This window comes from Acanthopagrus latus, chromosome 19, assembly GCF_904848185.1.
Source record: "Acanthopagrus latus isolate v.2019 chromosome 19, fAcaLat1.1, whole genome shotgun sequence".
Lineage (NCBI taxonomy): Eukaryota > Metazoa > Chordata > Actinopteri > Spariformes > Sparidae > Acanthopagrus > Acanthopagrus latus.
The window spans coordinates 23,113,700-23,128,338 of NC_051057.1; the positions used below are offsets into that span (position 1 = coordinate 23,113,700).

The window sequence follows — 14,639 nt, forward strand, 5'->3', positions numbered from 1 at the left end:
GTTACGTGTATAATCGCTTTTCTGTTTTCCTCAGAGTCACGACAGCAACTGAGGACAAGTTCATTAGTTAATTTAGTGTCTGAGTCATGCAGACAGGTAGAGAGTGGAGCCAAGCTGCCGGTCGGACTGGATCAACTGTCACATTCATTTTCGCAGGAGATTTTGTGCCCGGAGGCGAACAGAACAGAACAGAACAGAACAGTGAAAGTGAAGTTTATAGACGCTGATGGTGTCATTACTGTGAAGACATTACACAGCACAATCTGTATTAACTTCATAATGACATGTTAAAGCAGAAAACACGTCTGCTGGCAGTTTGTCATGGTTTCACTCTGCAGTAACAGACACGATCCTCAGAAGAGATTCTGGGCGTGTCCTGCAGGTGAGTCAGAACCTGCTGGCTCCAATAATCTCAGGTGATGAGAATCTGTCAGCAGTTGTAGGAAAGAGTGACAGCAGGGCGTGTGAAAACCCCAAAACACGTTTAATATCTGTTCCTGCACGCTCTGATGTGTAAAGCTTAATCCTGGTCGTGGGAGAGAAGCCTCCTGTGGATGGATGTTCAGGTCCAGATTCACCGGGTTTGTCAGAACCACCATCAGAACCATTCAAGTCGCAGAAGCAGCAGATTTTTCTGTCTGTGAGTTTGTTGAGTGTGTTTTCAGTGCAGTGGGTCACGCTCGCAAATATTACAAATCAAATTCATAGATTTCACAACAGGAAGGAGATAAAAGTGGACGTGAACAGCTGAGCGACCATCAGCGCGACTGTCGGGCCCAGAGGAGGAGCGTCATCCTACAAACACCAGGAGCCGTGTCTTTAATATCATCACTGAGCGTGTTAGCAGAGACAGTTTGAAGGTTATTTACAATGAGACGACCTCGAGGTCGACCTCTGATTCAGCAGGTGTGTTGCTTTTTTACTTAAAGGTGAAACTCTCACTAAAATGCAACCGAGGCTTTATTTGTGAATTATATGAGTCAAAACTTTGTGTAAAAGCATAGTTACGATGAAAGAGGCACTTTTAAGATTTACCTTATTTTTGTTTTCAGGTCAAACTCATTTTCAGTGGGAGTGCTACGGGCACTTTCACGATAGCATCAGAATCTCTGTTTTTAAAACAGTAAGAAGTCTGGACACAACATGAAACTCTGCTGGTAGCATCACCAGGGTCTCTACACATGAACACCAGCACTGACAACATTGTTTGTGTACACAGAGTTACTAAAAAGAAAGTTTTTGAACAGCTCATGTTAGCAGCAGCTTGTTCCGCTCGCCGCCGTCCTGCCAGTGGAGAAGAGTCGACCTCAGAATGAGACGTAACCTGGAGGACAGTTAAGGTGGAACGCTCCTAAAGCTTAGATCCATATAAATGCAGATAATTTGTTGTTTTGTGGTTAGTGAAAAACAATATTGATGTTGAAGTTAAGAAAAGAGCCTCATATAAGAAACAAGACTAAAATCAAAAGCTGGAAAAGTCACGTGATTGATTTGATTTGACTTGATTCTTCATTATGAACTTGTGTTTGATGGCAAACAGCAACAAGGGCAGAAAATAATCTGCTGAAATACAAAAAAATAAAGAGAAAACTAGTTGGGAGTGAAAGTAAAGTATTGATCTTTGAGTTTCGGTGACGGATCTGCTGGAGACGTAAACTTGGACGTCGTCAGCGTAGCAGTGAGAGAGATCACACCAAGAGAGACACTTTATATACTCTTATGATTTAAACTTGAATTTTAAAGCATATTATAACTAACCTCAGGCGTGTTCTTCACCAGGAGCTTTATTAAAACCATATTTCAGCCCTGGAGGATCAGACATGCTCTCCTGGTGAAGTACTGGCCTCCTGCAGCAGGTCCAGGCTCACTGGGCCTCTTTCAGATGTGTTTCTGCTTTAATGTTAATTAAAGTGTCCTTCTGATGTGAAATCAATCAGTCTGTATGTGTATGATGCCAATTTACATCATCAGCGTTGTTGGAAATGGTTTTATATTTTAAAATGTCTCAGTGACCTGCAGCTCAGACGGATCATCAGGTTTGTCCTCAGTCAGCTGCCGTACAGGAGCAGACAGCTGTGTGACTGAAGGTGTGTGTGTGTGTGTGTGTGTGTGCGCGTGTCATTGTGGGCGTCTCTGTCTGTAGCGCAGCCTCCTCTCAGGCCACTCCCGGGAAGCGCGCTGCTGTTCCGCCTCACCGACAGACGGACGGACGGAGCGTGTTCGCCCTCGGTGCGCTCGGCTGCGGTCCTCTCTTCTCTGCTGCCGCCTGTCCTTTCTGTCCTTATCTCTCTGTGCGCGTGCGCGCGTGTCTCCCCCCCCCCCCTTCCTTCAGTCGTCTCCCCGTCCTGTCCTCACTCACTGACGGGTGGAAGTGGAGGCATGTAGCGGCGGATCCACGGAGCCGAGCAGCATGTAGCACCTGGAGCAGCGCGCACACCGCCGTCTTCTGCTGCTGGAGCTCGTTTGTCGTCGCCTGCGCTCGGATCGTTCGCGGGGTTTCGGTGCCGGGGCGGGTGGGGGGCTTTATTTTATTTTAGAGGAGTGATTGTGTGTGTTCATCCGCGCCGCTCTGCACCTCTCGGTCGATGGTCGTTGAGGAAGCTTCCATCTTGAGTCCCGCACACACCGAGAGCACCATGGCGAGCGACTCCCCTGCGCGGAGTCTGGACGAGATAGACCTGTCTGCACTACGGGTAAATGTCTCCCCGTGAGTGTGTGTCAGCGTGTGTGTGTGTGTGTGAACGTGCATGTGGTGTCTGTGTCTATGTGTTGCTGTTGAGCACCTGTCCACCCTCCTCCTCCTCCTCTCCTCCCCCCTTCCTCTCCTTCCTCTCCATCGCGCAGGGATGCGTCTCCCTGCGCCTTCATCTGGCTGCCGCCCGCCCGGTGCTGTGCGTGCGCGTGCATGCACGCATGCACGCCATTCTGTGTGTGTGTGTGTGTGGGCTGTAGTGCTCGTGCACAGCGGCCAGTGATTGAGGGCCTGAGGTCTCGCGGGGTCCTGTGTGTCTCCTCTTGTTGTTGTTGATGTTTATTTTTTCTCTCAACATTTGGGACGTGACGTAATGAGGCCCTGAGCGCGAGCCGCTGCTGCCGCCGCGCGCGTGCACACACAGCACCGCGCGCGTGCGTCCGACGGCATAATAGAGGCCGCACTGTCTGTAGTATGTGGGGCAGATGTTAAGCTGCCTGCTCACTAACACACACACACACACACACACACACACAGTCAGAGACACATCACACACATACCGAGGCTACGCACGTGCACGCGCGCACACACACGCACACACACACGCCGTGAATAATAGCGTGATAACCGCAACAGGAGCGAGTTCCGCCATTTCGTGATGTTGTGGCGACAGCAGCATCGCAGTGGCTGTTTGTGGGTCTGCGCGCGTGCACGTGCGCGGAGATTGAGTGAGTGGTGTGCAGAGGGAGACAGTGCAGGAATGTGTGTGTGTGTGTGTGTGTGTGTGTGTCAGCGTGTGTGAGTGTGTGTGTATGAGTGAGGGACATTCAGAGAAACCAAGTTACTGATTTGGATTTAAGGTGGAGAGCAAGACCTACACACCGTGTGTGTGTGTGTCACTCTGTGTGTGTGTGTGTGTGTGTGTGTGTGTGTGTGTGTGTGTCACTCTGTGTGTGTGTGTGTGTGTGTGTGTGTGTGTGTGTGTGTCACTCTGTGTGTGTGTGTGTGTGTGTGTGTGTGTGTGTCACTCTGTGTGTGTGTGTGTGTGTGTGTGTGTGTGTGTGTGTGTGTGTGTGTGTGTCACTCTGTGTGTGTGTGACTCTGTGTGTGTGTGTGACTCTGTGTGTGTGTGTTAATGTGTGTGTGTGTACAGTGCCTGATTCTCTTTTCCACATTTCTCCTGCTGCTTATGCAACACAGTCGTACCTGCAGAGCAACAATCAAGTCTGGACATGATCGACCGGGTGGGACTGTGTGTGTGTGTGTGTGTGTGTGTTTTACAGATTCTCTCACACACACACACACACACACACACACACAGATCAGGGCAGATTCTTGTAAAAATGAGAATCCTTGCTCTCCCTCAGCAGCATGACGAGTAGAAATTAGGTCACCCAGGACGAGCAGAGAGCTGTGGGGGGAAACATTTCAACGTGACGTAAAGCCTGTCGCAACCACACACACACACACACACACACACACACACATACACACACTTCCTGCTTCTGCAGCGCGTCCAGTCCTTAATGATCCGCTCTGATGGCGTCCTCGTGTCTCCTGACCCGTCTCCACCTTCTTCTTCTCGCTGCGCCTCCTGTCAGACTCGTCGTCTTCGACAGCGGCAGGATATTCTGCAGCGCGTCAGAGAGACGGAGGGTTTATCCTCTGACAACACTATTAATAGCTGTTAGAGAGGCCGTGTCCTTATTCTGAGCGACTTAATGTCCCGTTCCATCGCTCGGGAGGATAATGAGTGCTTTTTATTTAAAACCTTGTCTGTGTGTCGTCACAGCGACACGTCCAGCAACAGGTCAGAAACAGGAGCAGCGAGACCATCAGTCAGGTCGCGAACGACAAACCAGCGCTCGTGTTGTTCAAACCACCGAAGTGGAAATGTGCCGCGACATGTCAGAAGGACGAGGCTCCGACAGAACCGTCCCCTGCATACAGAACCGCTGCAGGAGGACGGACGGATCACAGTTCTTGTTCCTCTCCAGATGAAAGCAGCGATCCCTCAGAGACAAACAGCAGCTTCAGCTTCTTCCTGTGACTCAGGTCTGATCAGAGGAAGTAAAGACGGCTGGATGTTGTTTTAAAGCTTCAGAACCTCTTCAGGTGGCGGCTCGGGCGGGTGGACGGGCCCAGAACTCATCCAGAGCCTGTAGGGACATTTTGAAATCACTGGGCGCGTCACGAGAGACGAGACGAAATCTTGGCGAACATTTTGCTGAGCTGTTGACGAGAAACTTTGAAAAATGAGTCGCCGTGTCGATGTTCATCCAATCAGGTGCAGCCAGTCACTTTTTGCGTGGTTGCCGGGGGGGCGTGGCCTGTTTTGCTCAGGCGTGCCGAGCGGGGAAGCGTCAGGCGTCCTCAGACTCAGATTCAGATTGAGACAACTTTATTAATCCCACCTGGGAAATTAGGTTCATCAGCTCGCCGTGCACAGATGCTGGAACATACGGGAACATGTAGACGTGAAAACAGATGAGGAATAAATCAAATCAGAACTGAATTCAGTCCAATTAAAGATGTCGAGGAGTGAAACGACGTGACAATGACAAAATAAACCAGCTGATTGAATGATGTGACTGTTTAGGTCTTCTGCAGTTTAAAAGTCTTCTGTATTATATCAGCTGTAAATGAAGGTTTGAGGTGTGACAGCGCTCTGATTGTGAGTTCATGCAGAGTTTGTGTACTTGATGTTAATGAACGAGCCTCCAGCAGGTTACAGGTTAAATTCTGCATCAGCTCCTCGTCTCCGCCGCTGCTCGCCTGCTAATGCGTGTGGTCCTACGGTTGTTAGGGGGATAAGCAGGCACAGGTGTGTGTGTGTGTGTGTGTGTGTGTGTGTGTGTGTGTGTGTGTGTGTGTGTGAGGTGTGGTCCTCCAGGATGAGACGTGCTTCTGTTTGACCTTGAGTGAAAAGGAACGCTGCTTTTTAAGCTAATCCCCGTCAGGAGGCTCTGCTGTAATAGTCCATAACGCTCTCCAGGGGCCCGCTGTCTGCACACACACACACACACACACACACACACACACACACACACACACACACGTATGCCTAAAGATGCTGATCTGTTTTGGGAGATTTATTGAATTCTAATCAGTGTGAAGATTAGATTATCTGCTGTGTGTTTGTGTGCAGTTTGACACCTGTGTGTGTGTGTGTGTGTGTAGTCTTGTGTGTGTTTTACCTGTTTGTGTGTGTTTGAATTCTCCTGCTGGCCTCCGACCGTCCACACTTGCCTTGTGTCGGGGTTTTCCTCGGTCACTGTCAGCGGTCACGTCTGATTTAAAAACACACAGACGACTGAACTTTTATAGTTTTGACACAAAAAAAGATTCAGCTGCTGTGATTTTATCTCAAACTGATCTGATGTGAGACGGAGAAGAAAAAAAACAGTTCTGAATCAAATTAGACAAAACAGTTGGCTTAGCATTAGCCTGCAGCTAATGCTAAGCTAGCTCCTCCAGACACTTGACTTCTTGGTGCAGGAAGACGATCAGCTGACTGGAAGTGACGAGGTGTTGGGATTATTTTCTTCTCCAGAGATCCTTTATTGTTTTCTTTGAGAAGAGGAGTCACTCTGGACACATTTGAGAGACTGAACTCTGGATGTTTTTATAATTTTTATATGAAGCAGGTCAGATTTTTCCCCGCCTACTTGTGTGCATCTGAAGCTAGCTTATCTTTAGCACCTCCTGACTGTTATCCTCTGTGTGCACCTTAAATCTCACAAATTAACAAATCATATATTTGCTTAATCCGTCTAAAAACAGGAGTGTAAAAGACAAAGCACGCTGCAGTGAGCGCTGTTATCTGTTTAGCTGACTTCCTGTCTGATTTGCAGTGAGCGATCGTTCCTTCTGTCCTGCGTCGGCTCTCTTTGCCTCGTTCTTTTATTCCAGAGTTTTTCGGTTGTATAAACCGACCGTGTGCAGACGACACCGCCTCTTCGTGGCGCTCTCTGTCCTGATTGGACAAAGTGTGCAGGGAGACACTCTGCAGCTGTGTGAACTGTTGGGATGTGCAGCTTTTTAACACTTGTTTTAATGCTACAATAACACTTTCATCGGCCGCTCTGCTGGTGAGAAACTGGTGGACTTGATGTTGATGAATCCAGATTATTGCTGGTTGTTTCAGTCAAAGTGAGGTCGATGTTTCTGTTCGGGTCCAGAGGAGCACAGCTGCTCACTCTGCTCACCTGTGGAAGGAGTAATAACAGTGTGGTGATACTGAGAGGCTTTTAACACAGTAATACCACAGGTATGCAGCGCTCGCTCACCCCTCCAGTGTGTGTGTGTGTGTCTGTGTGTGTGTGAAGGTCAAATTCCAGACATACAAAGTCCGACATCCATCTGGTGTCCAGCTCAGTCCAGTTGGTTTCCTCCTGACTAACTCTCTGTCTGTCTGTCTCCTCTCAGGACCCGGCTGGTATCTTTGAGCTGGTGGAACTGGTTGGAAATGGAACCTACGGGCAGGTCTACAAGGTGAGACTCGTTATCTTCACGTCATTCGCTTCCACGTGTTCGTGAAGCTCCTGAAGACACGAACACATGAACACAAACAAGCCTCACTGACATCACATGCTGTCCTGTGACACCCAGTTTATTCTGTAAGGAACAGATAAAACAGTTTGGGTTGTTTGACTTTGATCATTATCTCTTCACTCTTTGGCCTTTCACGACTTAAGACACAAATAAATCCTTTTAAAATGAATGCCAATAAACTTACTTCTATAAACCATGTTCACATTATTAGTTAATTTTCTTCAACGTCTTCATCTCACCTGGTGATCGCGACAGGTGTGCCGGTGGCCGTGACTTTATTATCCGCCTGTTGAACACGATATCTCAGGTCCATCTTGAGGGAATGTTTTCAAATTCAGCAGCAGTGTCCACCTGGACTGAAGGAAGAACTGATTATAATTTGGTGGTCAGATGTCACTGTGACCTCACGTCAGCCCCGTTCTGGTGAACATCTCAGGAATGTCTGCAGAAAGTGTCTTTAACTCTGGGACGACACGATTTGCTGATATCGATCTTCAGGTGATTGTTGTTGTGTGATGAAGCTCTGTGTCAGTCGTCTGTGCTGATGAAGACTGAAAATAGAAAAGCTGAACAGTTGAATCTCTGCTTCAGCTGCTCAGGACGTCCTGCAGCCTGAGGCGAGCGTACGATGACTGTGGAAGCAGTTTACAACGAGGACCTGACCTGTCGTTGAGGTACGAGGATGTGTTGGTACTTGTGGATTGATGGACTCCAGCTGTAAATGGTTTCCAAAGGATTAGCAACACACTTCAGATTAGTTGCTCAGACTTTATTTTAGACCTGAAAGCAAAACCACAATTTCACAACCGAGCATCTTGTCTTACAGGAAACCTGAACTCTGTTGTTGATCTGGGGGGAAAACGTTGGCTGGATTCTGTTTGCCATGAGGATTAGTGGTTTTCATACCCAGAACAGAAAACAATGAGCACGACAGGTTCGCACATCTGACTCATGAGCCAGATGTGTAGCAGAGGGATGAGACAGTATGTCAAACGAAGTTGGACAGCGAGCGAGAGTTTGTCACAAAGTGGTGACAAACTCGATGTCAGAACTGCAGAAACAAATTGCAGCTCCTGTGGTTTGGATGTCGGCCATATTGTGAAATGATAGAACCTGTAAATAGCTTGAAACAGGCAGGAGCAGGCCGCCGTTAGCCTGGTGCTGCCGCTACAGCGTGAGGTTCGTGTGTTAAATGAAGCATTGGTTGAGCTCCACCGGACATTTCAGACGCTACATGCTGTGTTTTGGACTCTGCTGCTCATGAGATGTTGGACAAAAAAAAAAAAGCTGTGATTTGTGGGCTCAGTGTGAAGTCACTCCATCCTCTCCTCCTGCTCCGGCTCCAAGAAACCACACAGTTTAATTTCTGACCAAATCTGAAGTTACAACCGACTTTCTCCTTTGTTCTGCAGCGGAAGACGCCCACGCAGACTGTAACAACCCAGCAGAGCGTGTGTGTGTGTGTGTGTGTGTGTGTGTGTGTGTGTGTGTGTGTGTGTGTGTGTGTGTGTTCTCTCACTGCAATTAACACACTCACACGTCTGTCGATACACAAAGAGACACACTGAGCCTCCGCGTTCGTCCTCCCGGCTGCTGGATGTTGGGTATTGATCTGCTGTTTCAACAAGGTGACGCCTCTCTGAGCGAAAAATGATTGATGGAACAAAATGAACACAAACTGTGGTCGATCGCAAGGCATGGTGGGTAAATTAAGACCTCGCGTTATAATGTAATAACACAGACAGAGAGAGAGATCCACTCTCATCCAGAGTCCAGTAGCATCACCAGAGAGGAGCAGGCCGATCAGATCGATCAGACATCAAGTACTCCAGTCAGGATTAACGTATCAATACAAGCGTCACACACACACAAACACACACACACGTCGATTTTCATTGATGTCTGAACATGTTAAGTGCTTAACAGGGAGAAATGCTTCATGTTAAAGGTGTTTATATGTGAGAGTTTCTGTTGAAAACATTAAGAAATGTCACTGACGTTAGCATGCTAACCAGCTAGCTCGTGTGCTCGCTGTGTTGATAAAGACGACGGCTGTTGTTGAGGTTTGTTAGATTTTTGCGTGTCAGCAGACTTGTTCAGCGTTCGGCTCTCAAGGCTCCGTTAGAAATGAACTGAAATTCATTAATTGCGAGTGTCTCCATTTTGCCTATATTTAGCGCCAAATTACATCATTTCTTTTTTTCTTTTTTCAAGGGAACTTCATCAGAAATTCTCAATTACATGTCAGCTGCTTCCAGGAAATTTCCATGAAGCCATGCGAGCTGTAAGAGAAAGCATTCGTCATTATCTTCCACTGTAAAATGTACAAACATCATCCTCAATGCAAAACTGTGGTTAGACTTCGTATTCTCTGGTTTCTTGAGTCGTTTTCACTCGTCCCCATCAGCCGACGTCTTCCAGCTGCTCTCGGATGGCTTCCGTCCCCTCGGGGCTGCTGACGTCTTCTCCTCCTGGATCCTGTTTTTTCAGTAATCTTTCACAGTTACAGACGGCGAGCAGGCAGCAGAAGAGGAATATCTGAGTGATGGTGGAAGACTGTCAGTTCTCTGAGAGCGTGAAAGCGTTAAAAATGTGCTTGACGTTTTAATCTTACTGCAGGAATCTGATCGTCTCAGCGGGTTACGCTTCGAATCAAACCTGTGACTTCTTGTTTTATTTGACGTCACGTGTCACGTGTGTTAAAGCTCAGATAGAAGCTCTGACCCGCGACGAGGCAGCGGCAGCCGTCTGATTTGATTCATCGGCGCTTACAAAGCCGAGTTTATTGGATTTGTTGCACTGATTGAAACGCAGAGTCTGAGCGAGCGTCGTCTCTGAAACTCTCTCTCGTTTAAGAGACACGAGTGCTTGAAACAGAGGAAATATTCCCTGTATGATGACGTGTTCGGACATCAGGATGGTCTTGATAACAATAGACCAGATAAAGATTTAGAACTAGACGGTTTCATGTTCGTGTGCAAGAAGAATGACATGATAACTTCATTTACAGTCTTCATTTGTCAGCGCTGGAGATGATTAGGTTTTTTTTTGCTGGAGGCATTGAGGCGTCGGCTGTGAAGCACAGATCTGGTTTAAAAGCCCTCCAGCGACGCCTCCTTCCTCATTCAGGCTTCACTTTCATCACATTCCTGTCAGCTGGAGGCTTTTACTCTGAATCAGATGCAAACACATGACGGAAGTGTTTGATTTAGCTCCAAATGCAGAAATACTCTGAGTCTCTCTGAGGTTCTGATGTCGCTGCCTTTTGTTTACTTGGGTTTGTGTTTTGAGAATATATCTATACATAAAACCACAGAATCAGGATTAAAATCAAGTTTGCTTTTCTGATATCATGCTTGTTTTTAATGACCTTGAGCTACACAATATGTTCACAACTCAACCGCACAAATCATTCAAAATAATCACATGAAACCAACCGAGGAGACGAGTAGAAACAGCTGTATATTGTTTATTTATGTCTTTAAATAGATATCTAAAAAACAAGAGAGGCTGCCTTCCTTCATTTTAAAGGTTTCTATACATGCAGTAATGCCACTGGAATACATTTTGTTGCACATTTAAGCAAAACTAAAAGAAGGAAATTCTCCAGATGAAACAGAATCGAACTTCTAAAACAGCTCTGATGGAGCTCAGGATTTATTTGGCTGTTTTAGTCGAAACAATTACAGTGTCGATGATGACTTATTGTGTCGGCCTGTCGAGAGATTTAAATTGATCTAATCAATCAGGTTAAGCTGCTGTGAAGAAATATGTACTTATGTTTCTGCTACACGGGGATCCTGATGACAGATGTGTTATTTCAGCAACCGTCATCCCATATTTTATTAATCATAACGTTAATTTAATGATCAGGACACACCATCATAGTTTTACACTAGACAGGAGAGAGGAAGCTCTCCAGATGAAACAGAATCAAACTTTTAGCTTCAGATTAGATGTTTTTAAAGATGGCTCTGATGGAGCTCAGGATTCTTCTTAAATCCAAACAGTTACACCGTGTGAACCTGAGCAGTGTTTCACTGTGGGATGTGTGGAAGAACACCGAACGTTAACATAAGAGTCTGTCTGATCATGCTGGTCTCAAGAGATTTAAATCACCTAATCAGATGGAGAGAAATTAGCTAATCAATCCCAAATCTTAGCCGAGCCAAACAATCATAACCCCAGTAAGGGTATGACTCACTGAGCAGCTCCAGACGTGATTTTCTACCCGTTCATAGATAAAACAATAATGCTTCTCTTTTCAACCTTATACAGTCACCTCCCAAAATATGTTGAAGTACACATTTTTATCACAGTAACATATCAACAACAACAGACTCTTGTTATCTTGTGTGTTGCCTCCCTGCTCTCTGAACCTGACAGGGCGGTGACAGAAGCCGGTATGTTGCCTGTTCCTCTCTCTGTTGAGGCTTGTGTTCAGGTGAAGAATGTGAGGCTTGTCTGAACGCAGGACCTGAGGTGTGTTTTTACGCCTCAGGCTGCCTCAAAAGGATATTCTGCCCTCTTTCTATCTCCAGTCATCCTCCTCCTCCTCCTCCTCCTCCTCACCTGCCACCTCCCTCTGTTCTTGCTCTGTCGCTATCTTTATCTCTCTCTCACCCTGCATGTGTGGATTCAGGTGGTATTTTAATGCAGCTTCCTCATGCCATCTTGATTCTGCCATAATCTCTCTCTCTCTCACACACACTCACACACACACACACACACACACACACACACACACACACACACACACACACACACACTCTGACACACTGGGAGCTCTGTGTCACCTTTGGGAGATTTGTTTGGCCGGCCGGCGGCGTCGGAGGAAGACAGATAGCAAAACAAAGAGCCTCTCTGAGACGGTATCTCTTCCTCTCATCTCTGCTGTTTTATCTGCCGCGCCTTTTATTGCTTCATCGCGGTGGATCGCTGCCGTTTGTCCTGCAGTCGCACCGACACCACACACACACTTAACCTGAAGGTCCGAGCAGCAGGTTCACTCAGTTATCACATCACAAATGTGGAACATGGGCTGATGAAGAACGTCCAGGATTCTTCATCGATCAGTCACGGGGCTGCAACTAACAATAACTCATTGAGTCATCTGTCAGTTATTTACCAGATGAATCGATTAGTTGGTTGACAGAAATGTCAGTCAGTTGCTTTCGCCAATTATGTCACAATGCCGTGCAAAATCTGTCCCAGTCTGAAGCTCCTCCAGAGGCTCCTTCTTCTCCCTGTTTCTGGAGGACGCACAGCTACGATCCTTCGTGGCCTCACATATCCCAGGAACCCAAAAAAGAAGAAAGCAAGAGAGAAAATGGCGACATCGCTTGGCGTAGATCATCACTTTCGCAGTCCTGGGCGGCAGAAATCGTGGAAGTGACGATCTACGCCACGCGATGTCGCCATTTTCTCTCTTGCGTTCTTCTTTTTTGGCCACGCAAAGACTCTTGGGATATGTGAGGCCACAAGATCGTAGCGGTGCATCCTCCAGAAACAGGGAGAAGAAGGAGCCTCTGGAGGAGCCTTCAGACTGGGACAGACTTCACGTGGCATTGTGATGTAATTGGCCTTCAGATGCTCCTCTGAAGGATTCAGACGCTGGACTGAGACACAGCAGGTGTTTCAGGCTCAGAGGTGAAACATCTTCAGCACCTAGTACGACCTGAATGAACCTTCAACATACTAGTTATTGTCATAGAAATGTGGGATTGTAAATACAGCCTCAAATATTTTCAGGCAGGAAAAGTATAAATCTAGTGTCTATTTATTCCTGTTGTTGATGGAACTGAGCTGTCAGATCAGATCATGACGACATGGCTGACTTAGCGTTGATGCTGATGATCAGCTGACAGGAACTCTGACAGCGTCTGAGGTGTTTCATGAAGATCAGAAGCAGGATTTGAGATCTTTCCTCAGCTAGCTTAGCGTTAGCCTGCAGCTGCACTGCGTTGGGTGATCAGTTCAGAGATCCTTTATTGATTTCTTTGTAAAGAGGGTTCACTCTGGACAGATCTCAGCAGCTGAACTCTGTAAGAAACTGACCTTCCTTCTTTTGTTGTTTTTTGAAGGCAGGTATTCTTTGTTGTCAGATACTTTTCTGGGCATGAAACCAATGATCTGTTGATCTGTACACATACAGATGAGATACAGTCTAATAATGTCTCGGCCGTCAGTACTGATGGATGTTTACATTGTAGATTTGGAGCATCGTGAAACCTAACAGGGACGTTTCAGAGCTCAACTGTGGTTGTTCTGCTTTGAGAAACCAAACTTTATGTATTTCACTGATACAACAGCATGAATGCAGAGTGACTGTTACACCTGAGAGACACCTGACGAGCGTCGAAGCTTCAACTCTGTCCTCCAGCTCATCCGTCCTCTAACGTCCCCTCATATACCTGCTGTCGCAACACCACCGACTGAGAGAAACACTGAAGACCGACACAAAGAGAGAGGACGAGAGCGAGCGAGCGAGCGAGCGATATATGAAAAGACAAAAGGAGACGAGAGACAGACAAAGAGGGAGACAGACTCAAAGATGTGAAGAGGAACAAGAGACTCTCCGTCCTCTGAGGTGGTTTCAGCCTGTCGGATACAGTCAGTGTCTGATGCAACGCTGAGTAACCAAGACGCTGCGAGTGTGAGAGTGTGTGTGTGTGTGTGTGTGTGTGTGTCTGAGCAGCTCGCGTGTGCAAATGACCCAGAGTGTGAAATATCATGGCCTCCTAACACACACATGTACACACACACGCGCACACACACACACACACACACACACACACACACACACACACTGCCATCACTTTGCCTCCTCCAACCCCCCGTTCGTTGCCCTCACTAAACAACCTGCCAGCAGCCCTGTTGCTAGGTTACCATGAGGAGATGGTGTGTGTGTGTGTGTGTGTGTGTGTGTGTGTGTGTGTGTGTGATGGGGTGGTGGGCTGTTGGTGGCGCGGTGGGTGAATTTCCACTTTCTCGCTTTAACAGCTGCGATACTGAGTTTAGTTTCGGAGGACGGGAAGTTGGACCGGACCGGACCGGACCATGACCGCCAGGACTGAATGCAGAACCCAATACTTAAACCTTACAGGAGAAGTTCAGTCATCACCTTCTCACCTCCACGCCGATGGAGAGTCGGATAAACAACCAAAAAAAAGAAGAAGCCGGAGACACTAATGAGCGAATTTACATTTTTTTGAGGCGAACTGTTCCTTTAAACTGAACAGCAAAAAATGTCCTAATGAAGCAGAAGTTTCCTCAAAATGATGATTTAAAGTAAAGACTCTCCATCCAAAGATAGAATTACAAGCACACACACACTCACACACACACACACACATTAAACCAAATAAATCCTTTTCCAGCGTTTGACTCATTT

At 47.0% G+C, this 14,639-nt stretch overlaps 1 protein-coding gene across 11 annotated transcripts in view; it reads left to right on the plus strand.

Moving 5' to 3' along the window:
• Positions 1 to 1,516: 1,516 nt before the first annotated feature.
• The window catches only part of tnikb (TRAF2 and NCK interacting kinase b), a 41,916-nt gene continuing 28,793 nt past the window's right edge, over positions 1,517 to 14,639 (plus strand). For 2 of the 11 annotated variants that reach the window (XM_037079999.1, XM_037080001.1), the window contains exons 1-2: positions 1,523 to 2,693; positions 7,121 to 7,186. In XM_037079999.1, coding sequence (XP_036935894.1) covers positions 2,586 to 2,693; positions 7,121 to 7,186 — 174 coding nt within the window. In that variant the 5' untranslated portion in view covers positions 1,523 to 2,585. Of the gene's footprint in view, positions 2,694 to 7,120; positions 7,187 to 14,639 lie in introns of all 11 variants that reach the window. The other 9 variants (XM_037080002.1, XM_037080004.1, XM_037080005.1 and 6 more) reach the window with 7 other exon arrangements.